Source organism: Artibeus jamaicensis, unplaced genomic scaffold (assembly GCF_021234435.1).
Source record: "Artibeus jamaicensis isolate MK-2021 breed Jamaican fruit bat unplaced genomic scaffold, CSHL_Jam_final contig_1128, whole genome shotgun sequence".
In the NCBI taxonomy this organism is placed as follows: Eukaryota; Metazoa; Chordata; class Mammalia; order Chiroptera; family Phyllostomidae; genus Artibeus; species Artibeus jamaicensis.
Window position 1 is genome coordinate 2,628,331 of NW_026521220.1, and position 19,009 is coordinate 2,647,339.

Sequence of the window (19,009 nt, forward strand, 5' to 3'; positions counted from 1 at the left end):
AGAGGCCTCCCCCTCAGCCCCAGCCCAAGCTGATAAAATACAGAAATGCTACTGTAGACCCTGCGGGCTTATTTTGACTGCGCGGAGGAATGTAACATGTAAACACTGCCTCCCATATCACACTGTTACAACTTGCATTAACAGCACCGGACAAAAGCTGCATTTTCACAGAAGCATCGTACAGGGATATATCTCCAGCTTAATTTTTTTAAAAAAACCATTTCCTCACATAAATCATGCTCACAACGAAACGGGTGACTGATACATTGCAAACACTTTTTTCTTAAACAATAACATACCTAGATTCCTTCTAAACGAAAGAGCTTGTTTAAAAAAAAAAAACCTTCTAATTTTTTTTTTTTTCTGAAGAAAATAAACACTGCAGTTTCTTTCCTGACCAAAGTATCTGGGGCCGTGTCTTCCTGGCCAACTGGGCCACTGCCCCCAGCACAGAGCCTCAGAGGAGCAGCCCAAGCCAAGGCCACCTTGCTGCAAGCTGCCGGTACCCACCGCCCCCCGGCCTCCCTCCCTGGCCTGGCCTGAGGATGATGATGCCAGGCATTCCCGCCCGAGTTTCAGGAAAACCAGAGTCGAGAGCCAGAGCAAGACAGGGACTCACTCTGGAAAGCACTTTCAGACTGGCTAGAGGGTCTGGGCGGGCAGTGACCCTGGACTCCAGCGGCCTGGTCTGCACCTCACCACCCCACAGATGAGCTGCAAACACCCAAGGATACGAAGCCACGTCTGAAGGGTAGAGGCCCTGAGGGAAAATACAGGAGCTTTTTTTCAAAAACAATCTTGGGGGTGGTGCAGGCCTTTCTGAACATGCAATAAATCTAAAAGCCATTAAGTGTAAAAAGAGATCTAAGTTTCATTAAAAAAAAAAACCCAACATTTGTACTTTGCACAAGTTAAAAGACATGACAAGCTGAGAAAGCCTGCAATGTAAACGACATGGGATCACAGCCCTAATATGCAAACCAGCTGGAAGATAGGAGAGAGATAAGTGAAGGAAAAGAAAAACCAGACAGAAAGCAGGCCAAACACCAAGCTGACAATTTACACACATGTGTGCATACACAGATATTCACACACAAACTCACATAGAGACACTCAACTTTAAATGGCCAATAAATACACAAAAAGATCACTAATAGTAGCAAACGCAAATAAAACCAAGTCATGTTCAACCTGCTGAATAGTCCAAGATAAAAGAACAGAAATCCAGAAATGATGCATAAAGAGAAAAAATGATCAATGTGACCACATAAAAATTACAAGATTTCTGCTTGAAAAACTATCCTAAGTCAAAAGACGAACCACAGCCTAGGGGACCAGTGGAAGGCGACAAACGGACACAGACCTGCGAACCTGCATGGGCTTGAGCAAAGATGCAGGGAGGGACGCAGCCGGGCCTGAGGCAGAAGCAACTGCGGCTCACCTGGCAGGAGCAGCAGGGGCTCCTTTCCGTTTCATGCTCATGGAAAAGCTGATGCTCACCTGGGGGGGGAGGGGGAAGGGGCAGGAGGCGGAAACACACAGAGTGCAGCCCCCCAGGATGTGCGAAGGTATGAAGGGCACCTGCCCTGGACCTGAGGTTTCTACTTGTGAAAACACGCTGACAGGTACATGTAACGTGTAAGAGGCTCACCAAAGGTTTTTCGTTGCAGCATTTATAACGAGAAACTCGTGAATGGTGGAAAAATAAATAAAAAATAAACTACATTGTATCCATTGAAAGGAGCCCAGCCTCAGTCCTGAACAAAGATGCTTCATGAACAGGAAACAATGTTGGTGAGTACAGCACATGACATGCACACACACTCCCCATGCACAGAACACATGCACACACATACTGCCCCACATGTATAGTTGTGCACATATGCCTGTCCACCTCTGGACACACTTTTCCACCCTTATTTTCTTGTAGGCAAGTCCCAAGGCAGCAGAGTGCGGCAGACGACCAAGCCTCTGCTGCCCTCTGGTGGTCTTCCTGGTCCCTATGAGCATGAAGTCCCCTCCACAGCCCACTGGCAGGACTGTCTGGACCTGGAACAGACCTCCCTGCGGATTTGGAGATGAACTTCTTGCATAAAACCACACACACGGCGCAGGTCTCATTTCCATAACTGGTCTGTGATTTCCAAGGCCTCTGGAGCCTGCTTTGCTAGATCTCAGGGAAGAACACGGTGCAAACCAGGTGAAAGCGGGGGTGGCGGACCGAGGTGGAGCGGCTGAGGGCTTTTCTGATGACCTGAAACTCCTTCCTGAAACACCCCAGACTGGTGTCCCTGACAGGACCCACTGGGACCCTGAAGCTCCCGGGAACCCTAGACAATAAATGTCTGACTCGCTTTGTGACACACCCGCCATCATTTCCAACAGTCACAGGATGGGTCAACAACCCCTCTGAGGGACACAAGTCATGGGCTTTCTTCCTCCTCTCGGGGAGATGGGAAAGGATGCGAACGGCCCGGATGTTTCTGGAGAACAAAGAACAACCCCACTCAGGCACACGCCAGGGCTTACGTTTTCCCAGGGGACTCCTTCAGCCAGAAGATGTCATCGCTTGTGATTCCGTGTTCCAAGGCGCCTTCGATCTACCCAGAAAGAAGGGCCAACGTGAGAAGAGTGTCATGAGGCCCACCCTGGAGACTCCATCAAAGGGGACGCCCATCTTGTAGACACAACATGACCGGAACCACCCCAGCCCACTTGGGGGCGCACTTCCCCACTCCACAGACTTCAGGTTGTCCCCTCTAAGGACAAGGGACCTTTCTATATCTAGCTCGGTGTGCACGCCAGCATGAGAGCACCGAGGTCTGCTTGGCTGTGCCAGGTGACCTGGAAGCCAGGGCACAGCCAGCAGCTCTTTCCTCTCTGCTTTCCAGGACCCCCCTTCACCTGGGCGCAGGGCTGTGGGAGGGGAAGGGGAAGCTAGGTGGGGTGGGGGAGCAAGCCAGCTCCCAGGTGCCAGGCTGACGGCTGGATGGGAGCAGGTACCCTCAAGGGAAAGCACAGGAGGGCCCGTGTCCCAGGGGGACCTGGTGAGGGGCCTGGTGAGGGGCCGCTGAGCAGGCAGGGAGGACACGAGGACGAGTGTCCCTGGGGCCTGTGAGAGTAAGATGTGCTGCTGGAGAGGAAATGGATTTCAAACAGTTTATGATTCCAACTGGCAAAAAAAATAAAGTCAGGAATTTCTTGGGTTTGCTCAAGGAAAACGGAAAAGTATGAAAATCAAAGGGACTAAAACACAAAAATGTCTGGGCAGGCACCCAGGGGGAGGCCAGTGGGGTCATCCTGGGCCAGGCGTCGGAGAGCAGCACAGCCAGGACCCGCACCTGCAGCTCCTGCGGTGCCTTCCTCTGGGCAGAGACATCAGTCGCTGCCCAGCAGAGGTCCAGCAGCGTGGAGCCAGGCCAGTCCCCGCACCGGGCACCCAGGCGTGGGCACGCAGCTCTGCCCAGCGCCTCAAAGGAGCTGCGATGACGGCCCGGCTCCCGGGAGCTAACTGTGGCCTTCGTGGGTGTTAGGCAGAACCAACATGGGCCTGGCTGCTGGGTGAAGGGTCACTAAGAGAGACTCCCTTTGTCCCTCTCTGCTACAGTGACCTTGAACAAAGGTGCCCTGCCACCCTACAGAGGCGTGCAGCTCGCCGGAGGGCCAGCCCTGTGCACAGCTGCCTGGTCCCGTCTGGAGGCTGCTCGTGCTGGCCTGACAGCAGAGGGGCAGGTCCAGGGGTCTCTGAGGACTGGAGGTGTGCTTTTTCTCAGTGCCCCACTCCTAGAGAAAGCACCGGACAGAAACTGGAGTTTCAGGACCTGGGTGTCTGGGAAGAAACAGAACCATTCCCAGCTCTTCCCTCCACCTGGGTCTAAGCAGGAAGCAGGAGGGGCCCCCAGGCCCATGGGGCCTGTGCTCTTAGCTGTGGCCCATGTGAAGGCTCAAGGCTTGCAGCACCCACTTCCTGGGGACCCTGGGAGACCCTCAAGGATGAGACCTCAGCCAAACAAACCCCTCTTTCCTCCCTTTCTGCTTCCCATTCCCCCTCACCCCACCTGGGCCTCTTCCTCAGCTCTGCCTTCCTTGTCGGGGGAAGGGCAGAGAAGCCCACGCGTAAGGATGGGCCAGGAGGGGACATCAGCAAAAACAGCGTGGACTGAGGACCTCCCGAAGTCCACCCCTCCAACAGCAAAACCAACTGGCAAAAACAGATTCAACTTTTTCATAACACTGGAAATTAACCGAAGGCTTGTGGCAACACAGGGAACATTAAGTCAAGAAAAATGGCTGAAACTTGCTAAGGATGGTAAGCTTTGTGGAGTTTGAACTCACTCCAGTCCCATCCCCCAACTCAGTGGCAGCCTTGAAAAATGACAGTATGGAGAGCGCAGAACAGAGCTGGAGCCGTTCAAAGCTCCTTCCCAAAGAGCAGCCATTGGCTGACCTCTCTGGGGGCTTCCCGGAAGACCCCGCTCCATAGGCTTGTCTTCATCTGGCCTCGCCTGAACTCGCCCCGTGCTGAAAGCCTCTCCCAGGGGAGGATTTGCCCCGTGACTGAACATCACGGCTGCCTGGAGTGATGGATAGCGGCTGACGCACGCAACAGACGAACGAAAAGCACAGAAGAACAAGCTGAGGAATGCGATGTTCATAGAGGCTTTGGAAAGCTCCAGCATATTCCCGGGGTCTAGATGGCCAGGCACAGGCAGCGGGCTGTGCGCAGCCCTGGGAGAAGCCTGGCGTGGCCCCGAGCTCTCGCCTCGGGCTGACCTCAGGCTCGGCATGAGCAGGAAGTGAGGGCTAAGGCAGAGTTTCTCCCGCTAGGCTGAGTGCCGAAGCCTCAAAACGCCACTGGGGCCCTTGGCGTAGGCAGGTAGATTTCTTGGTTCTGGGTGTTTAGGAAATTGCTGTCCAGTCATTAGCTGACTGCTAACTAAGCTAACTGAGCAGAGAATTCAGTGGCCTCACACAACAAAGAATAAAAACTTCACAAAATCAGTTCAGAAAAATCACCCAACAACAATAAACAAAACCCTACAGTGGGGATGGATTCTGAGTTCCAGAGTTAATATGTTGCTTTATTTGAAAAGTTCCATTATTGACCAAAAAAACCTGCAAGACATGCAAAGAAATGGGAAAGTATGACCTTCACACACTGCTGGTAGGAATATGAAATGGTGCAGCTGCTTTGGAAAACAGCCTGGCAGCTCCTCAGAAGGTTAAATGCAGAGTTAACACAAGACCCAGCAACTCCACCCCCAGATATATACCCAAGAAAAGCGAAAACTTCAGTCCACAGACGAACTTCCACACAGATGCTCCCAGCAGCAATGCTCAGTGAGGCTAAAAGTGCCAGCAACCCAGAGGTTCCCCCAGGGACAAGCGGATCAACCGAACGCGGCGAGCACACAAGGGGGTATTATTCCGTCACACACAGAAAGAAGTTCCGACGCATGCTACCCCGTGAGCGAGCCCTGAAGACGTTATGCTAAGTGCAGGAAGCCAGTCGCAAAGGCCACATGTTGTGTGACTCCATGTGAAATGTCCAGAACAGCTAAAGCCATAGAGACAGAGAGCAGGCCGGTGGTTGCCAGGGACTGGGGGATGTGGGGAGTGACTGCTGAGGGGTACAGGGAGATTCACTTTGGGGTGATGAGAATGTTCTAGAAGAAAGGAGTCGTGATGGTTGCATGGCACTGAAATACCCATTGAACTGGACCCTTTAAAAGGATGCATTTTGTGATATGTCACAAAATCATATTGCAATCATTTTGTGATCAATCATTTTGTGATATGTCAAATTTTGTGAATTTTACGTCAATTAAAAAAAAAAAACAAACTTGGGTTCTGGCCAGGCGGCTTGCTTAGTTGGTTGGTGTGTTGTCCCATAAACCAAAAGGTCCTGGGTTCTATCCCCGCTCAGGGCACATACCCAGGTTTCAGGTCAGTCCCTGGTCGGGGGGCAAATGGAGGGCAACCGATCGATGTTTCTCTCTCGCATCAGTGTTTTTCTCTCCCTCTCTCTCTCTCTCTCTCTCCCCCTTTCCTCTTTCTCTAAAATCAATAAACATATCCTCAGGGGAGGATTTAAAAAAGATTTGGGTTTGGAGGAGGAAGAGCAAGGCTTAATTAAACCCTGGAGGTTCCAGTGTTTTGAGGCTGACCAGAAAAAATGAAGAACGGGCCCAGGGGGTAGAACAAGGGACACTGAGACAGAGGAGGATGGCTCCGGTGGAGGCCCAGAAGCCCTCGGAAGAATGAATGGACTAATGGCTCTTAGGATTCAGCAGTGTCGGGGTCCCGGCGACTGGATTCAGCAGAGCGGATTCGAGAGAGAATTAGGAACAGAAAGTAACAATGACCACAGAAAAAAAATTTAAACAAGAGAAGAGTGGGGAGCACTGCTGGGGCAGTGGGGAGGGGGGCGGTGCGGGGAACATGAGTATAAACAGTGTATCACAGGAGCCCAGAGGCCGGGACGTGGCGGAGGCTGCGTTTTGAGGACACTCACATGTGTGGGGTATCTTGGCCGCCCTCCTGTAGCGATAACGATGTGCTCAGCTGAAAGTAGAGTCTGGGAAGGAACCGAGAAAGCCACAGTCAAACAGATGCACCGTGGTCACCGCGCAGAGGACTTGATGCCAGCAGGTACCCCAGGGCACAGAGCGTGGACCCTGTGGAGCAGGGAGGCCACCAAAGGTCCAGGGGACAGGCACAAGAGGGCAGGGGAATGTCCTAACTCTGAGCACTTCATAGTTTACCAGGTATCCGGTTGCCTGCAGTCCCCACAAAATCCTGCAAGGGAGTGATGGCCCACCCTAATGCCCCCCTGGCCACCGCACCCTACGGCTGGCTGTCTGGTGCAACTCGAATTGCCCGGGATCTATTTCTTCCCTCATAAAGGACCATGAGCAGCCTGGGAGGATCTGGGCTCGGATTCGGCAGCACCTGTACTGAGAACAGCACTGAGGTCCCCGGAGAGGTCTGGACTCACCTCTTTCCCACCTTTCGTGACACCGCGGACCACGTGCTCATTAACAAAGCTGGCCTTCAGATTAAAGTACTTGACTTTTCTGCAAAACAAATAAGGTTTTCAAACATTTCCTATGCAAATTCAGCATGCCCGACAAGATCAAATAGGGAGCACAGTGCAGACTGCTAAAACGTGAGCAGGGGTCCACAGTGCACCACCCCACCCAGGGTTCAGGTGGGGAAGGGACAGCACTGCGGGGCATGGCGGGGGCAGCCACCGTCTGCCCTGGGGGTGCCCTGGGACATGGCGACCACCGATGCCAGGCAGGGACAGAAGCCAGGGCAGTGCAATCTTGAGAGCTCAAGTCCAGCCCTGGAGTGTGATGACAGCAGTGGCCGGGCCTCCCCTGGGGTCAGTCCTTGTCACCCAGGCACCCTCCAACAGGAAGAGGCTCCCATGTGCACCCAGTTACCCCCAAACAACCAAACCACCAATTTCCCTCTTGCAAGGGAGAGTGCACAGAAGGCATCGCCCCCAGGCTCCGGGGAACCGTGAGGCCAGGAGAAGGCTCCAATGAGAACGGAAGGGCGGCTGGGCACAGCACGTGCAGAAGCACCCGCCCCTCCACATCGCAAAGGCTGTGCTGTAGGGGTGGCTCTCGGTGGCTTTGGTATGCCTTTGGCGCCACCCTGACCTCGTGCTCTCCCCTGTGGCACACCCGGTGCCTCCATGTGCCACAGGAACCCCTGCAGGAGCCCTCACTCACCCCGCAACCCATTAACAGCTGCGGGATGCAGACACACAACTCTGCACCAGCCTCCTTCTGTGGGCCGCTCTGGAGCCGGCCCAGGACCTGGCCGGTCTGGTGCCCCTCGGGGTCGGACAGAAGAAACGGCACAGACTGATGCCTCCGGAAAACTGCACTGGGGGACACGGAGCCCATTCTGAGAAGAAATGACACAATGCGGCTTAGCTCCCTGTGGGACCACTGGGGAGGCTGGGGCAGCAGCATCCAGGCTCAGCTTTCTCAGGTTAGAGCGCACAAAACAGCCCAAGAAGACCCCTTGGGATCAAGTTAAGGGTGTTCAGAAGGGGGCCACCAGACCTCTGAGGGGGACCACTGTCCCCTCCATGACCCACACGGGCACAGGGCAGAACTGGACGAGGAGCAAATCCTAGCCCGAGCTGGGTGGAGATGCAGGCACCTCTCCTGGCAGCCACTGAGCGGTGGGAGGATGTTCAGTGCGAGGAGGCATCGCGCCTGGGCTGCAGACCCGAAGGGCTGCTGGAGCCCAGCGCTCTCAGGCCAGAGTAATTGCATCACACCTTTGCTCCAGCATGCAACGCTGGCCCCTTTGCCATGCCCAGGGGGCCACAAGCGAGTGACAAAGGATGAGGTCCGCCATGCAGAAGGCGTGAGATGAGGAGTGAGATTACTGGGGTTCACAGTGTGGAACTGGGGGGTGGGAGGTAAAGAGTGCGGTTCACCGGGCAGTGCCTGGCCTTCCGTTTGCAGCAGCTAGGCTGGGCTCACTTGGCTCCCCCCACATAGCTGTGGTCAGCTCCGGCAGGAAAAGGTCTGCCACCCAGGGAGGGGGCTGTCCAGTTGGATGGCCCTCTCCATGCCCCCAACTGGTCTGCGTGCCCTCAGCCCCGAGCACCCCTGCTCCTTGGCATGCCCCGGCCCTGGTCTCCCCTAACCTGCTCCTCCTGTTTTGCTGCTCTGGGCTCTGCTGGTGCCACACTGCAGGGCAGCCTCCACTCCCAGGACGCTCACCTGTCAGCTGCTTGTCTGCACACTCCCTCCTAGGGGCAGCGGGGCCTCTCACCTTAGTGCTGCCGAGCCCCCCATGAGTAAGGGCTTGTCAAGGTAGAAAATGACCCAGAGGAGGCCAGGGGACTGGGCAGGGCTTGAGTACCTGTCCTGCAGCTGGACCCGGTGCCCCCAGTTCAGGGACTTCACGTGGTTTTGAACGGCCTCTGCCATCTTCCTCCTGTTATTGCACAGAACAAAATGGTAAAGCCGTCACAGAGGTGGCAGCTGTAGATTCCCACACAGATTGTCAGATGCAAAGTGTCTATTCACAGGACACCAAGAAATGAAGGTGTTTCTCAAAGTGGTAAAACACGACATCCCTTCCCATGGCCGCCACCCCTGGCCTAGGCTTGGGGCTACAGACCTTTAGACTCAGGAGAAACAGGGCTTTGGGCCATAGTGGCCTGGACACTGTGTCCAGGTCACCTGGGAACCACGAAGGGGCCTGTGCGTGGCTCTGACACCTGCTAACAACTTCCACCCAGAACCACTGGCCTCTGGGTAAGGTCATGCCCTGTGGGGGTGTCCTGCACACTGTCGGACCTGTAGCAGCATCCCAGGGTGCTATCCAGCAGATGTAGCCACACACGCCTAACCCCACCCTGTGGTGATAACCAAACATGTCTCCAGACCTTGCACCGGGTGTGAAGCCCCACCGGACAGCACGCTCCCCTGAGGGCCAGCGGATGAATGAGCCCTGCCTCCCCTGTGAGTAGCAGAAAAGCACTGAAACAGCCCGGCTCCTCACCAGTCATGTGGGGCCTGCTGGGCCACCTCCCAGCCGTAGTGGGAGGCATCTCGGATCAGGCCCCCCAGCAGCGCGGCCTGGTGCATCAGCTTCTTGGGGATGCAGCCGACATTGACACAGGTGCCGCCAAGGCCCCACTTGGTGCCTGGTGTGTTGAGAAGAGCACATTTAGATTTACATTCAGGCGACTCTGGAGGCTTTCCTGTTCTTCTACAGTTGAGAATTCCTTTAACTTGTGTTTGTGACTCAAAGATGGCCCAGGTGACCCTGCCATATGGGTGTGTTCAGAGTCATTTTTAAATAAGAACGAGGAACTTTAAAGTAATGGCAGGTCATGGGAGAAACAGGATACTCTCTGGAGACTGGAAAGCAGGTGGCGACTGGCTCTGGGCCCAGTCGCCCTCGGAACAACGCAGCGCCCCTCCCATCCCTTTCGGCAGGACACGCAGCTCCAGGCCAGGGCCACCTACCTCGGGGGGAAGGCTCCACGTAGTCTAGCACGGCCACCTTCTTTCCCAGCTGAGCGGCTGGAATGACAAGAGGAGAGGGCAGGTGGGCACATCAGGAGCTGCTTTGGGGCCCATGTGACCCAGAAGAGGGTGGGATGAGACCAGAGCCAGGGGTGCCCACCAGTTGTGCACCCCAGTTTCCCCCCGCCTCCTGCCACCCAGCTATGCTGCCCACAGGTGGGAACCCTATTCTGGGCCCGGCTCTCACCCTGCCTGGTGCCAGGCCTAGAAATTCAGCAGGAGTCCAGTGCCCACCTTAAGCATGCTAGGAGGCATCAAAGGAGTGTCCACTCCCCAGGGGAGGCACCGGACTTGCCAGGCCCTCCCAGTGGACTTGCTGCCTCCTCTCCTCCCTGCCAGACACCACCACGTGGGGCCTCTGCCCATGGTCTACCCTCATCAGGGCCCCCTGGTGGGGCCTTTGCTGTCTCTATCAGGATGAGGACACCAAAGCTCAGGAGAGGTGACACAGCGGGGCCGGGCCCAGCCCCCAGAGCAGAGGCTCGACCCAGGCTGCAAACCGCCGCCCTCACTGGAGCCCCCTGGCCTCCCCGCTGGCTGTAAGCAGGTTCCCCTGAGCCACGAATCCCAGGTTCTGAGGCCGAACCTGACACCAGTTAGCCAGAGCTAACCACAGGGATTCCCCCAGACGCTGCTTTGGCCAACCTGAGGCCCCTGACTTGGCCGCCTCAGAGGGCACACCTGACTTAAATGTCATGAAATCACGGTGTTCCAATGCTATGGAACGTACTCCATTCGTGGATGCCAGTTAAAACGAGGCTTTAGAAGACTTCATTTAAAAACCCATTTAGCTCAAGTAATTAATGATGGGATTCCAGTGGCAGATTTAGAAGCTCCGGCCAAGGGGACTCATCAAACATACCAATGGCCAACTCCCACATCTGCCTGCGATGGAGCAACAGGGACCAGATGTTTCCTCTCACTTGAAACCACCAAAATCCAGGCAAAATGCACGATACAATGGGTTTCAGGACACTGGACATCAGTAAACAAAGAACAGCACTCTCCAAGAGACAGGAAAGAAACAAGGTGAGCCCCGTGACTGGACTATCTCCAGGACACGGCATGGGAGGGGGCCCAGCAGAGTCCGCAGCCTCCCGGGCAGAGGAGAGGGGCTCACAGTCTGGGGAGACCAAAGCGGCCAGAGTTCTTGGGACAAAAGACCAGAGAGGAGAGAGCTGCCCAGAGACTCTGATCGGTGCATGCGTGTGAGGAAAAGCCCCAAGGTTGGGAAAGAACCATCCAGAAGGACCAAAGGGCACGGTGTTCACACAGGGCCAGGAACAGTACTCACACTCCAGCAGCCAGCCTGGAGAAGACAGTTCCAGCACAGAGTAAACACAAGGGAAGGTCATGTCTCAGGTTGGGGGGAATGAGCCCTAGACCACACACAGCTCCAATAATCTTTCGTGGAGGGCCCAAAAAGTCTAAACTGTCTTCTACTTGAAGGACATGCTGGAAAACAATTCTAGAATTGTTTTCTGGAATACAAAACTACCTACAGTCCAACAAGGGTAAGTTCAAAGCATTTGGGATGCAAACAAAAAATTGCCTGGTGTGCAAAGAAGCAGTAAACGACAAGCCCTAAAGAGAAAATAGTGGAGAGTGGAGAGAGCGGACTCGGATGTTGGAATCCGAGAATAGCAGAACAGGCCCGGCAGCCGTGTTCCACAGGTGTGGGAAGTTAAGGGGCACCGTGGAGGACATAAAAAAGGACCAAGTCAAATCGGTAGAGATGAAAGTACAATACAGGGGGTGAAAAATATACTGAGCAGGATTAATAATAGACTAGACATTGCAGAACCGTTTATTAGTAAATTTGAAAGCCTGGGAATAGAAACTATCAAAATAGAAAAGTGAACAGAGCACCGGGAGCTGCAGATCAACTGCAAGCAGCCTAACACATGTGTAATGAAAGTCTCCAGAAGGGAAGGGGACAGGACTGGATGGGAAACTTTTCTAAAGAAGCAACGTTTAAAAATTCTCACAGCTTGATGTAAACTATAAATCCTCAGATCTAGGAAGCAGAAAAGCAATTAAGAACTACACCAAGGCACATCATCATTAAATAGCTCACAACCAATAGTAGGAAAAACGTCCTAAACAACCAGAGAAAAGATACACTGTAGAGCAACAAAGATAAAGATGAAGGAAGATCTGTCATCAGGAACAATGTGAGCAAGAAGACAGAGGAGCAACATCTTTAAAGTAGTAAAAGGGAAAAAACCCCTGCCTACCTCAGATTCTATACCCAGAGAAAATATCTTTTAAAAAATGGAGGCAGCCCTGGCCGGTATGGCTCAGTGGATTGAGCACCGGCCTGTGAACCAAAGGGTCGCTGGTTCAATTGCCAGTCAGAGCACAGGCCTGGGTTGCAGACCAGGTCCCAAGTAGGGGGCATGCGAGAGGCAACCACACATTGATGTTCCTCTCCCTTCCCCTCTGCCTGAAAATAAATAAATAAATATTTTTGGGAAGAAGAAAAAAAAACAAAGGCAAAATAAAGATATCCTCAGACATACAAAAGTTGAAAGAATTCATTACCCATAGTGCCACATTACAAGAAATGTTTGCGGACACCGTCCTTAGGGGAAAAGGAAAATGATGCCAGATGGTAACTGTTTAAACAAAACTACGAAGAATGTGTTGTGGCATTTAGAACATGAAAATGAAAGTAAAATGTACGACAGCAGAGAATAAAGCCTGAGAGGAGAGAGATGGAAGCCCCCAGTCGTTAGGTCCTTGCAGGACATGTGAAGTGGGAGAATTGTCGCTTGGAGGTGGCCTGTGACCAGTTCAAGATGTTCACACCTCACACCACATTTGTATATTAACTCCAAATGGACTAAAAACCTAAGTGTAAGAGCTGAAACTGTGAAACTCTTAGAAGGAAACACAGGCACAAATCTTTGTGATTGTGGATTAGGCAACTGTGTCTTAGACATGATACCAGAAGTATAATCAACAAAAGAAACGATAGCTAACTGGCCTTCATGAAAATTAAAAACTTGTGCTGTAAAGAACACTATCAAGAACATGACATATTATCTGTAAAGAACTTAGCATGATATTTGAAACATAGTAAACATTCAATTATTTCTAAATAATTGTAGGTAGAAGAATTAAACATTTATTTTGATTCACTGACCAAAAAAAATGTAAAAAGATAAGCCACAGAATAGGAGAAAGTATTTGCAAATCATATATCTGACAAGGATCTAGTATCTAGAATATCGAGGTCTATCCAGAAAAAGTACAGCCATTGGTAATATAATGAGAACCGTTTGCATGGCATCGATGTAATGTGGCAGCCAAGGAGAGTGGAATGCACATGTGTGAACAATGATGACTTCACTGTACTAGTCAGTGGGGTGGTAGACACCACTGAGTGAGCATGTGTACTGTGTGGTCATCGCATTCGAAATGACTGAGCAAGTAGAGCAATGAATCTGCATCAGATTTTGCATTAAGCTTAAACATTCCTCTGTGGAAACTATTCAGATGATTCAGAAGGTCACAGCCATGGGCAGCTGATGACTGGCAGCTTCATCATGACAATGTACCCACCCACGCATCACATTTTGTGCAGAGGTTTTGGTGAGACAGCAAAACACCCAGGTAGCTCAGCCCCCCTGCAGCCCACATTTGGTGCTCTGCAACTTCTGGCTTTTCACAAAACTGAAATCACCTTTGAAAGGGAAGAGATTTCAGACCATCGATGAGATTCAGGAAAATACAGTGGGGCAGCTGATGGTGATTGGGAGAACTGTGTGAGGTCCCAGGTGCCTGCCTACTTTGAAGGAGACTGAGGCGTCATTATCCTATGTACAATGTGTCTTGTATCTTTTATCTTCTTCAACAAATGTCTTTATTTTTCATATTACATGGCTGGATACCTTCTGGAAAGACCTCATATATTGTTAAAAATCTCTTATAACTCAGTAATTAACAGACAACCCAATTTTTAAATGGGCAAGGGTTCTGAACTGATATTTCTCCACAGACATACAAATAGGTCACGAACACATGAAAAGATTCAAGTTAACCACAACAAGATACCATTTGATACCTACATAAAGTGGGCTATAGCTTTTTTAAAAGGCAGACAACAAGTGCTGGTGGGAGTATGGAGAAATTCAAACTCTCATCCTTGCTGGCGGGAACATAAATGAACACAGCCACTTTGGAAAACTGGCTGGTGTTTCCTAAAAAATCCAGAGTCACCATGCCACCCATTGATTCCACTCCCAGGCATCTGCCCAAGAGAAATGAAGCCATGCCCATGGGAAAACTTTTACACAAGTGTTCAGAGCAGCAGACAAAAAGCGGAAACAATCCAAAGGCCCATCAGTGGACAAGTGGGTGAACAAAATGTGGTCTCTGCATACAACGAAATCATATTCAGCAACAGGAAGCAATGAAGTACCAGCACATGCTGTGTGTATAGACGGATGCGTGTGGGAAACATCGTGCTCAGTGACACAGGCTGCATATTTACATGAAACTGGAAGAGGCAAACCCATAGAGACAGAGAGGAGAGCAGCGGCTGCCAGCGACTGAGGAGTGGAGGGAATGGGAAGTGACCGCTGACAGGTGTGAGGGTGCTGAGGACGGTCCAGACGCACTGGGGCCGCCGCTGCACAACGCCATGAATGTGCTAAAAACCAGAGTTATTTACCTAAGTGAGTCAATTGCATGGCGTGTGACTTGTATGTTAATAAAACGGTTAGAAAAACATGAAATAGGGATAAATCTGACAAGATATGAAAGACTTGGAAATCGAAAAATTATAAAACATTGCTGAAAGAATTGAAGAAAAAAACCTTGAATAAGAGATATACCACATGCCCTAGCTGTTCCACTTTTAAGCATTTACCCAAAAGAATTTAAAATGTACGTCCACACAAAGATACGCACACACGCACATGAATGTTCAGAGTGGTGAAAAACTGGGAACAATACAAATGTCCATCTGCAGGGGAATGGACAATCAGAACATGGTCCACGCACACACACAACAGAATACTAATCAGCAAGAAAAAGAAATGAACTGTGGGTATATCCAGTGATGTAGACGAATCTCAGTGACGTTGTTATGTGGAAGAAGCCAGAAAAGAATATACACAGCATGATCCCATTTACACACCATTTTAGAAAATGCAAACTCACATATAACGAGAGAAGGCAGATCACTTGTCTGGGGATGCAGCGGGGAGGGGGATCAGAAGGACTTCTCGAGGTTTGAGGAAAATTTGGGGGCTGTCATGGGCTGAACCGTGCCCCTCCCAAAGTGAAGTTCTAACCCCCCAGAATCTGAGAATATGGCCTTGTTTGAAGATAGGCCCTTTCCAGGGATGACTGGGTTAAAATGAGAGGGGTGGGCATTAGTACAGTCTGACTGGTGCCTTTATACAAAAAGAAGTTTGGACACGGTCACTCACACAGGGACGACCGTGTGAGGACACAATGAGAAGGTGGCCACGCACCAGCCAGAGACAGAGGTTTCAGCATAAACCGACCCCGCTGGCACCCTGATCTCAGACCTCCAGCCCCCAGAGCTACGAGACAATACCTTTCTGCGGTTTGGACCGCCCAGTCTGTGACACTTGTTTAACGACAGCCCTGGCACACTGATACAGGGGTGACAAATACATTCCCTGTGTTGACTGTAGTACTGGTTTCACAGTGAACACATGCCAAACCTTATCAGGTTGTTTAAAAATGTGTGACTGTATGTCAATTATGTCTCAGTAAAGCTGTAAAAAGGTGTGATCATCCACAGGGACAAATGCCACTGTTATAAAAGCCAAAGACAGACCAGAGCGCTCTGTTGGGTTGAGATCTGTCTCTAGAGGGACGACACTGGAGTGGATGCAAGGTCCAGGGCTTTCTCCTGCTACAAGGGACAGAAAATTGGCCGTCTGTCCAGTTGGTTTCCTGTGGTGGCTCAGTGGCCCAGGGGGTGAGGCCTGACAGCCTCTCTGTGGACTTCCAAATCAGCCGGAGATTCCCAGGTTCCTGCCCCCAGTGCAGGCTGGCCCCCCTTCCCCACCCCTCAGAACAAGAGCAGTGGGCAGCAAATTTCCTTTACACCATCTGATTCTGAAACCCAGTGTCGGCTGTGAGAGAGCCACAGCTTCATGGCCAGGGTGCCTCCCCAAGTCCCACTTGTTTGGGGGCCTGTTCCTCTCTTGCCTCCTCCCTTTCACTCTCCCACATCTGCCTCCTTGCCGTTCAGACTGGGGAGCAGGCCTCTGGGCACCCCAACAGCAGAGCACAGGGTCCACAGTGAAACACTGGCGGTGTGCTCGCTGCCTGGGTGAGTGGGACACTGTCATGCAGCGTCTCAGGGTGGCTCTGGGTCCAGCCCGCTTACGGCACACTCATCTTAACTGAGCGTCCCTGGGTGCCCGGGACACCCAGGTGACCTGGAGAGCGAGGCATAGCCACCAGAACCAACCATCACCTCTGCGGGGGTGGTGCCAGGGCTAAGAACAAGGGCAGTGGAGCCAGTAATGGGAACTGGATATACAATTCTAAGTAGAGTCACCTCAGCAACAGACTGAAGGGAGATGAGTCAGCCCCACAGCTAACCGGGCAGGTAAACAGCAGGCTAGGCAGGACAATCGCCTAGACAACCACCAGGACAAGGCACACAGCCAAAGGGGTGCAGTGGAGTGGGGCACAGGGACAAGAGTACTAAGGTGATCCCGGCCGAGTGATAGGGCCCCGGAGGCCAACTGCAGAGAAAGTGCATTCTGCTCAGGGCACATCCCCACCCAGGCATGAAAGCTTGGGGATACCAGTGGGACATAGGACACAGGATACATACCTTCTTTGGCACAGGCCAGGCCACCAGATCCCCCACCAATCACCAGGAGATCGTAGTCCTGCCGTCCTGCTGGGGTAAGGAGTGAAGGGTAAGAAGGAAGGGCAGGACAAGTCTGGGCACCCACCCTGGAGGCCGACACAATTTCCAAAGGGCAAGCAGCCCCATCCGGTTAAAAGTGGCACAGGGTCTGTTTCATTGGATGCAAGACCCCACCCTGTGGTAGCTGGGGTGATGCACACACATGGGGCGGAGGGCAGCGGCTGCACTCAGGTTGTTCACAGGGATCTCGAGACTGTGCCATGCTGGGGAGACTGGGAAATGTGGAGACAGGGAGATGGGGAGACAGGGAGATGCACAGTTGCTTTTGCACCTCCCACCCCCACCATTCAAGTAGGAAATTTAACTGGCAGGGCTGCTCTGAACTCCAAAGTCACCCAGTGTTCTGAGCCAGGAAGGATGCAAATGCTTTTCTTGCATCCACCTGTCTTTCTGTTGTGAAGGTTACCTTGTCATTGGTGAGGGACAACAAAGAGCTGTCCCTGCATCAGGAGGCACAGCCAGGCCTCTCAGAGCACCTGGTGCATGCCAGGCTCTGGAGGGAGCCCACTCCGAGCAACAGTAAGAGCTGTGGGGCCGAGTGCCCCCCTGGAATGCCTTTGGGGCTCACTGTGGTGTCATGTCAGAGACAGCTTACATCCCCCACTCCTGAGCCTGGCACAGTGGGCTGCTTGCGTCCTTGCAGCCCCATACAAAGCACTGCCTGTGTCTCTTCTGTAAACTACTGATATGGAAGGCAGTCAAGAGACAGACAAAAAAAGGACGTGAAGGGAGGGAAGGAGGTGGGGAGTAGCTGAGGGCAGGTGTGTCCTTCGGTATGGCCAGCCTGTGAGAGCTCTGACCCAGGGCCCTAGTCGGGGACACCCAATGTAGACACAGCCCTGCTCCCTGTGAAGAAAGAAAGAAATGACAGAAAATTGTCAGTGCTCAGAGAGGAAGGGGAGGGCACAGACTGCTGCCAGGGTGTCTGGAGTTGACTGCTGCTCCTGGGCAAAGTCCAGGGTCCTGGGTCTGCCATCCAAGGTCAGCGAGCTCACCCCACAGCAGCAGCAGAGCTGAGGCCTGTCAGTGGGAAGAGAGCAGCCATTTTTGTGGCCACTTCAACCGTCCTGGCTGCGGGGAAAATGCCCAGCGTCCCATGCCCGTCAGGGACCTCAGCTCAGTAGATGCCCCACAGGCCACTCGGGTCTGGGCCAAGTGCCCAGGGACACAGGAGCTGGAGCCAAGAGGATGCCCTGGGTTGCTGTTGAGGAAGCTTGGGGAGTGGCTGCCCAGAGCTATGTCCAGGCACTCGGCCCATGGCCTGCAGGCAGCCTGTCCCATGGAGACACTCAGCTGTGTCCACCAAGCAGCAGGGCTCACCCAGGTTCCCTCCAGGAGGAGGCCTTTGAAGGCACCTGAGATGATTGCTCAGGTACTTGTGGATCTAGGGGAGCCACAGCTCAGTTCGAGCAGCCAGTCCAAAGTGGACCCAATTCCAAATCCAACTCAAGGACTCTAAAGGGGTCTTAAACTGCTATCTGTTGTTCTGATGGCTTCGCTATGAGCCCAGAGAAGCAAGGACCAATGGCTATTGGAGAAAAGCCACTGCCAGATGAGGAGCACAAATCTGCTGGCCAGGGCCAAATCTCTTTGGTGGCCCGTGGGGGCCACAGGGGGAGGCTCTGCCAAGGAGGACACCCCTACCTTCCATTGCAGGTGCCCGTCCTCCTGGCAGCTACAGCAGGGTGCCCGCTGAGTCTCCGTGTCCCTAGGCCTGGCCCTGGACCCCCACCCCACCCAGCCAGCTACGAGGCAGAGCTCAGGGAGAGCAGCTGGTCCTGTGGATTGTGGGCTTATCTTTAGCAGTCTGCTCTCCCCACTCACTGTGCACACCCAGGGGCCCTCTGGGTCTGATAACCACTTGGAAGAGGCCAACAGTGGAGCCTTCTGTAAGTGTAGGAAAGCTGCCTTTAAAGTCATGGGAAGGTTTAGCTAGGAAGGACCCTAAAGAACCCCAGGGTGGGAGGGTGGGTGCTACTCTGCAGGGTTACTGGAGGCACCTGTGCAC

The 19,009-nt window shown here is 52.7% G+C and overlaps 1 protein-coding gene across 6 annotated transcripts in view; it reads right to left on the reverse strand.

Moving 5' to 3' along the window:
• Positions 1-19,009, reverse strand: part of TXNRD2 (thioredoxin reductase 2) — a 46,701-nt gene that overhangs the window by 26,312 nt on the left and 1,380 nt on the right. The window contains exons 1-8 of one of the 6 annotated variants that reach the window (XM_037141436.2): positions 18,646-18,766; positions 16,903-16,968; positions 10,011-10,067; positions 9,541-9,685; positions 8,896-8,970; positions 6,998-7,076; positions 6,515-6,577; positions 2,530-2,600 (exon numbers count right to left, since the gene is read on the reverse strand). In XM_037141436.2, the coding sequence (XP_036997331.2) occupies positions 2,530-2,600; positions 6,515-6,577; positions 6,998-7,076; positions 8,896-8,970; positions 9,541-9,685; positions 10,011-10,067; positions 16,903-16,968; positions 18,646-18,652 (563 nt within the window). In that variant the 5' untranslated portion in view covers positions 18,653-18,766. Of the gene's footprint in view, positions 1-2,529; positions 2,601-6,514; positions 6,578-6,997; positions 7,077-8,895; positions 8,971-9,540; positions 9,686-10,010; positions 10,068-10,932; positions 11,145-16,902; positions 16,972-18,645; positions 18,767-19,009 lie in introns of those variants that run through there. The other 5 variants (XM_037141429.2, XM_037141424.2, XM_037141416.2 and 2 more) reach the window with 5 other exon arrangements.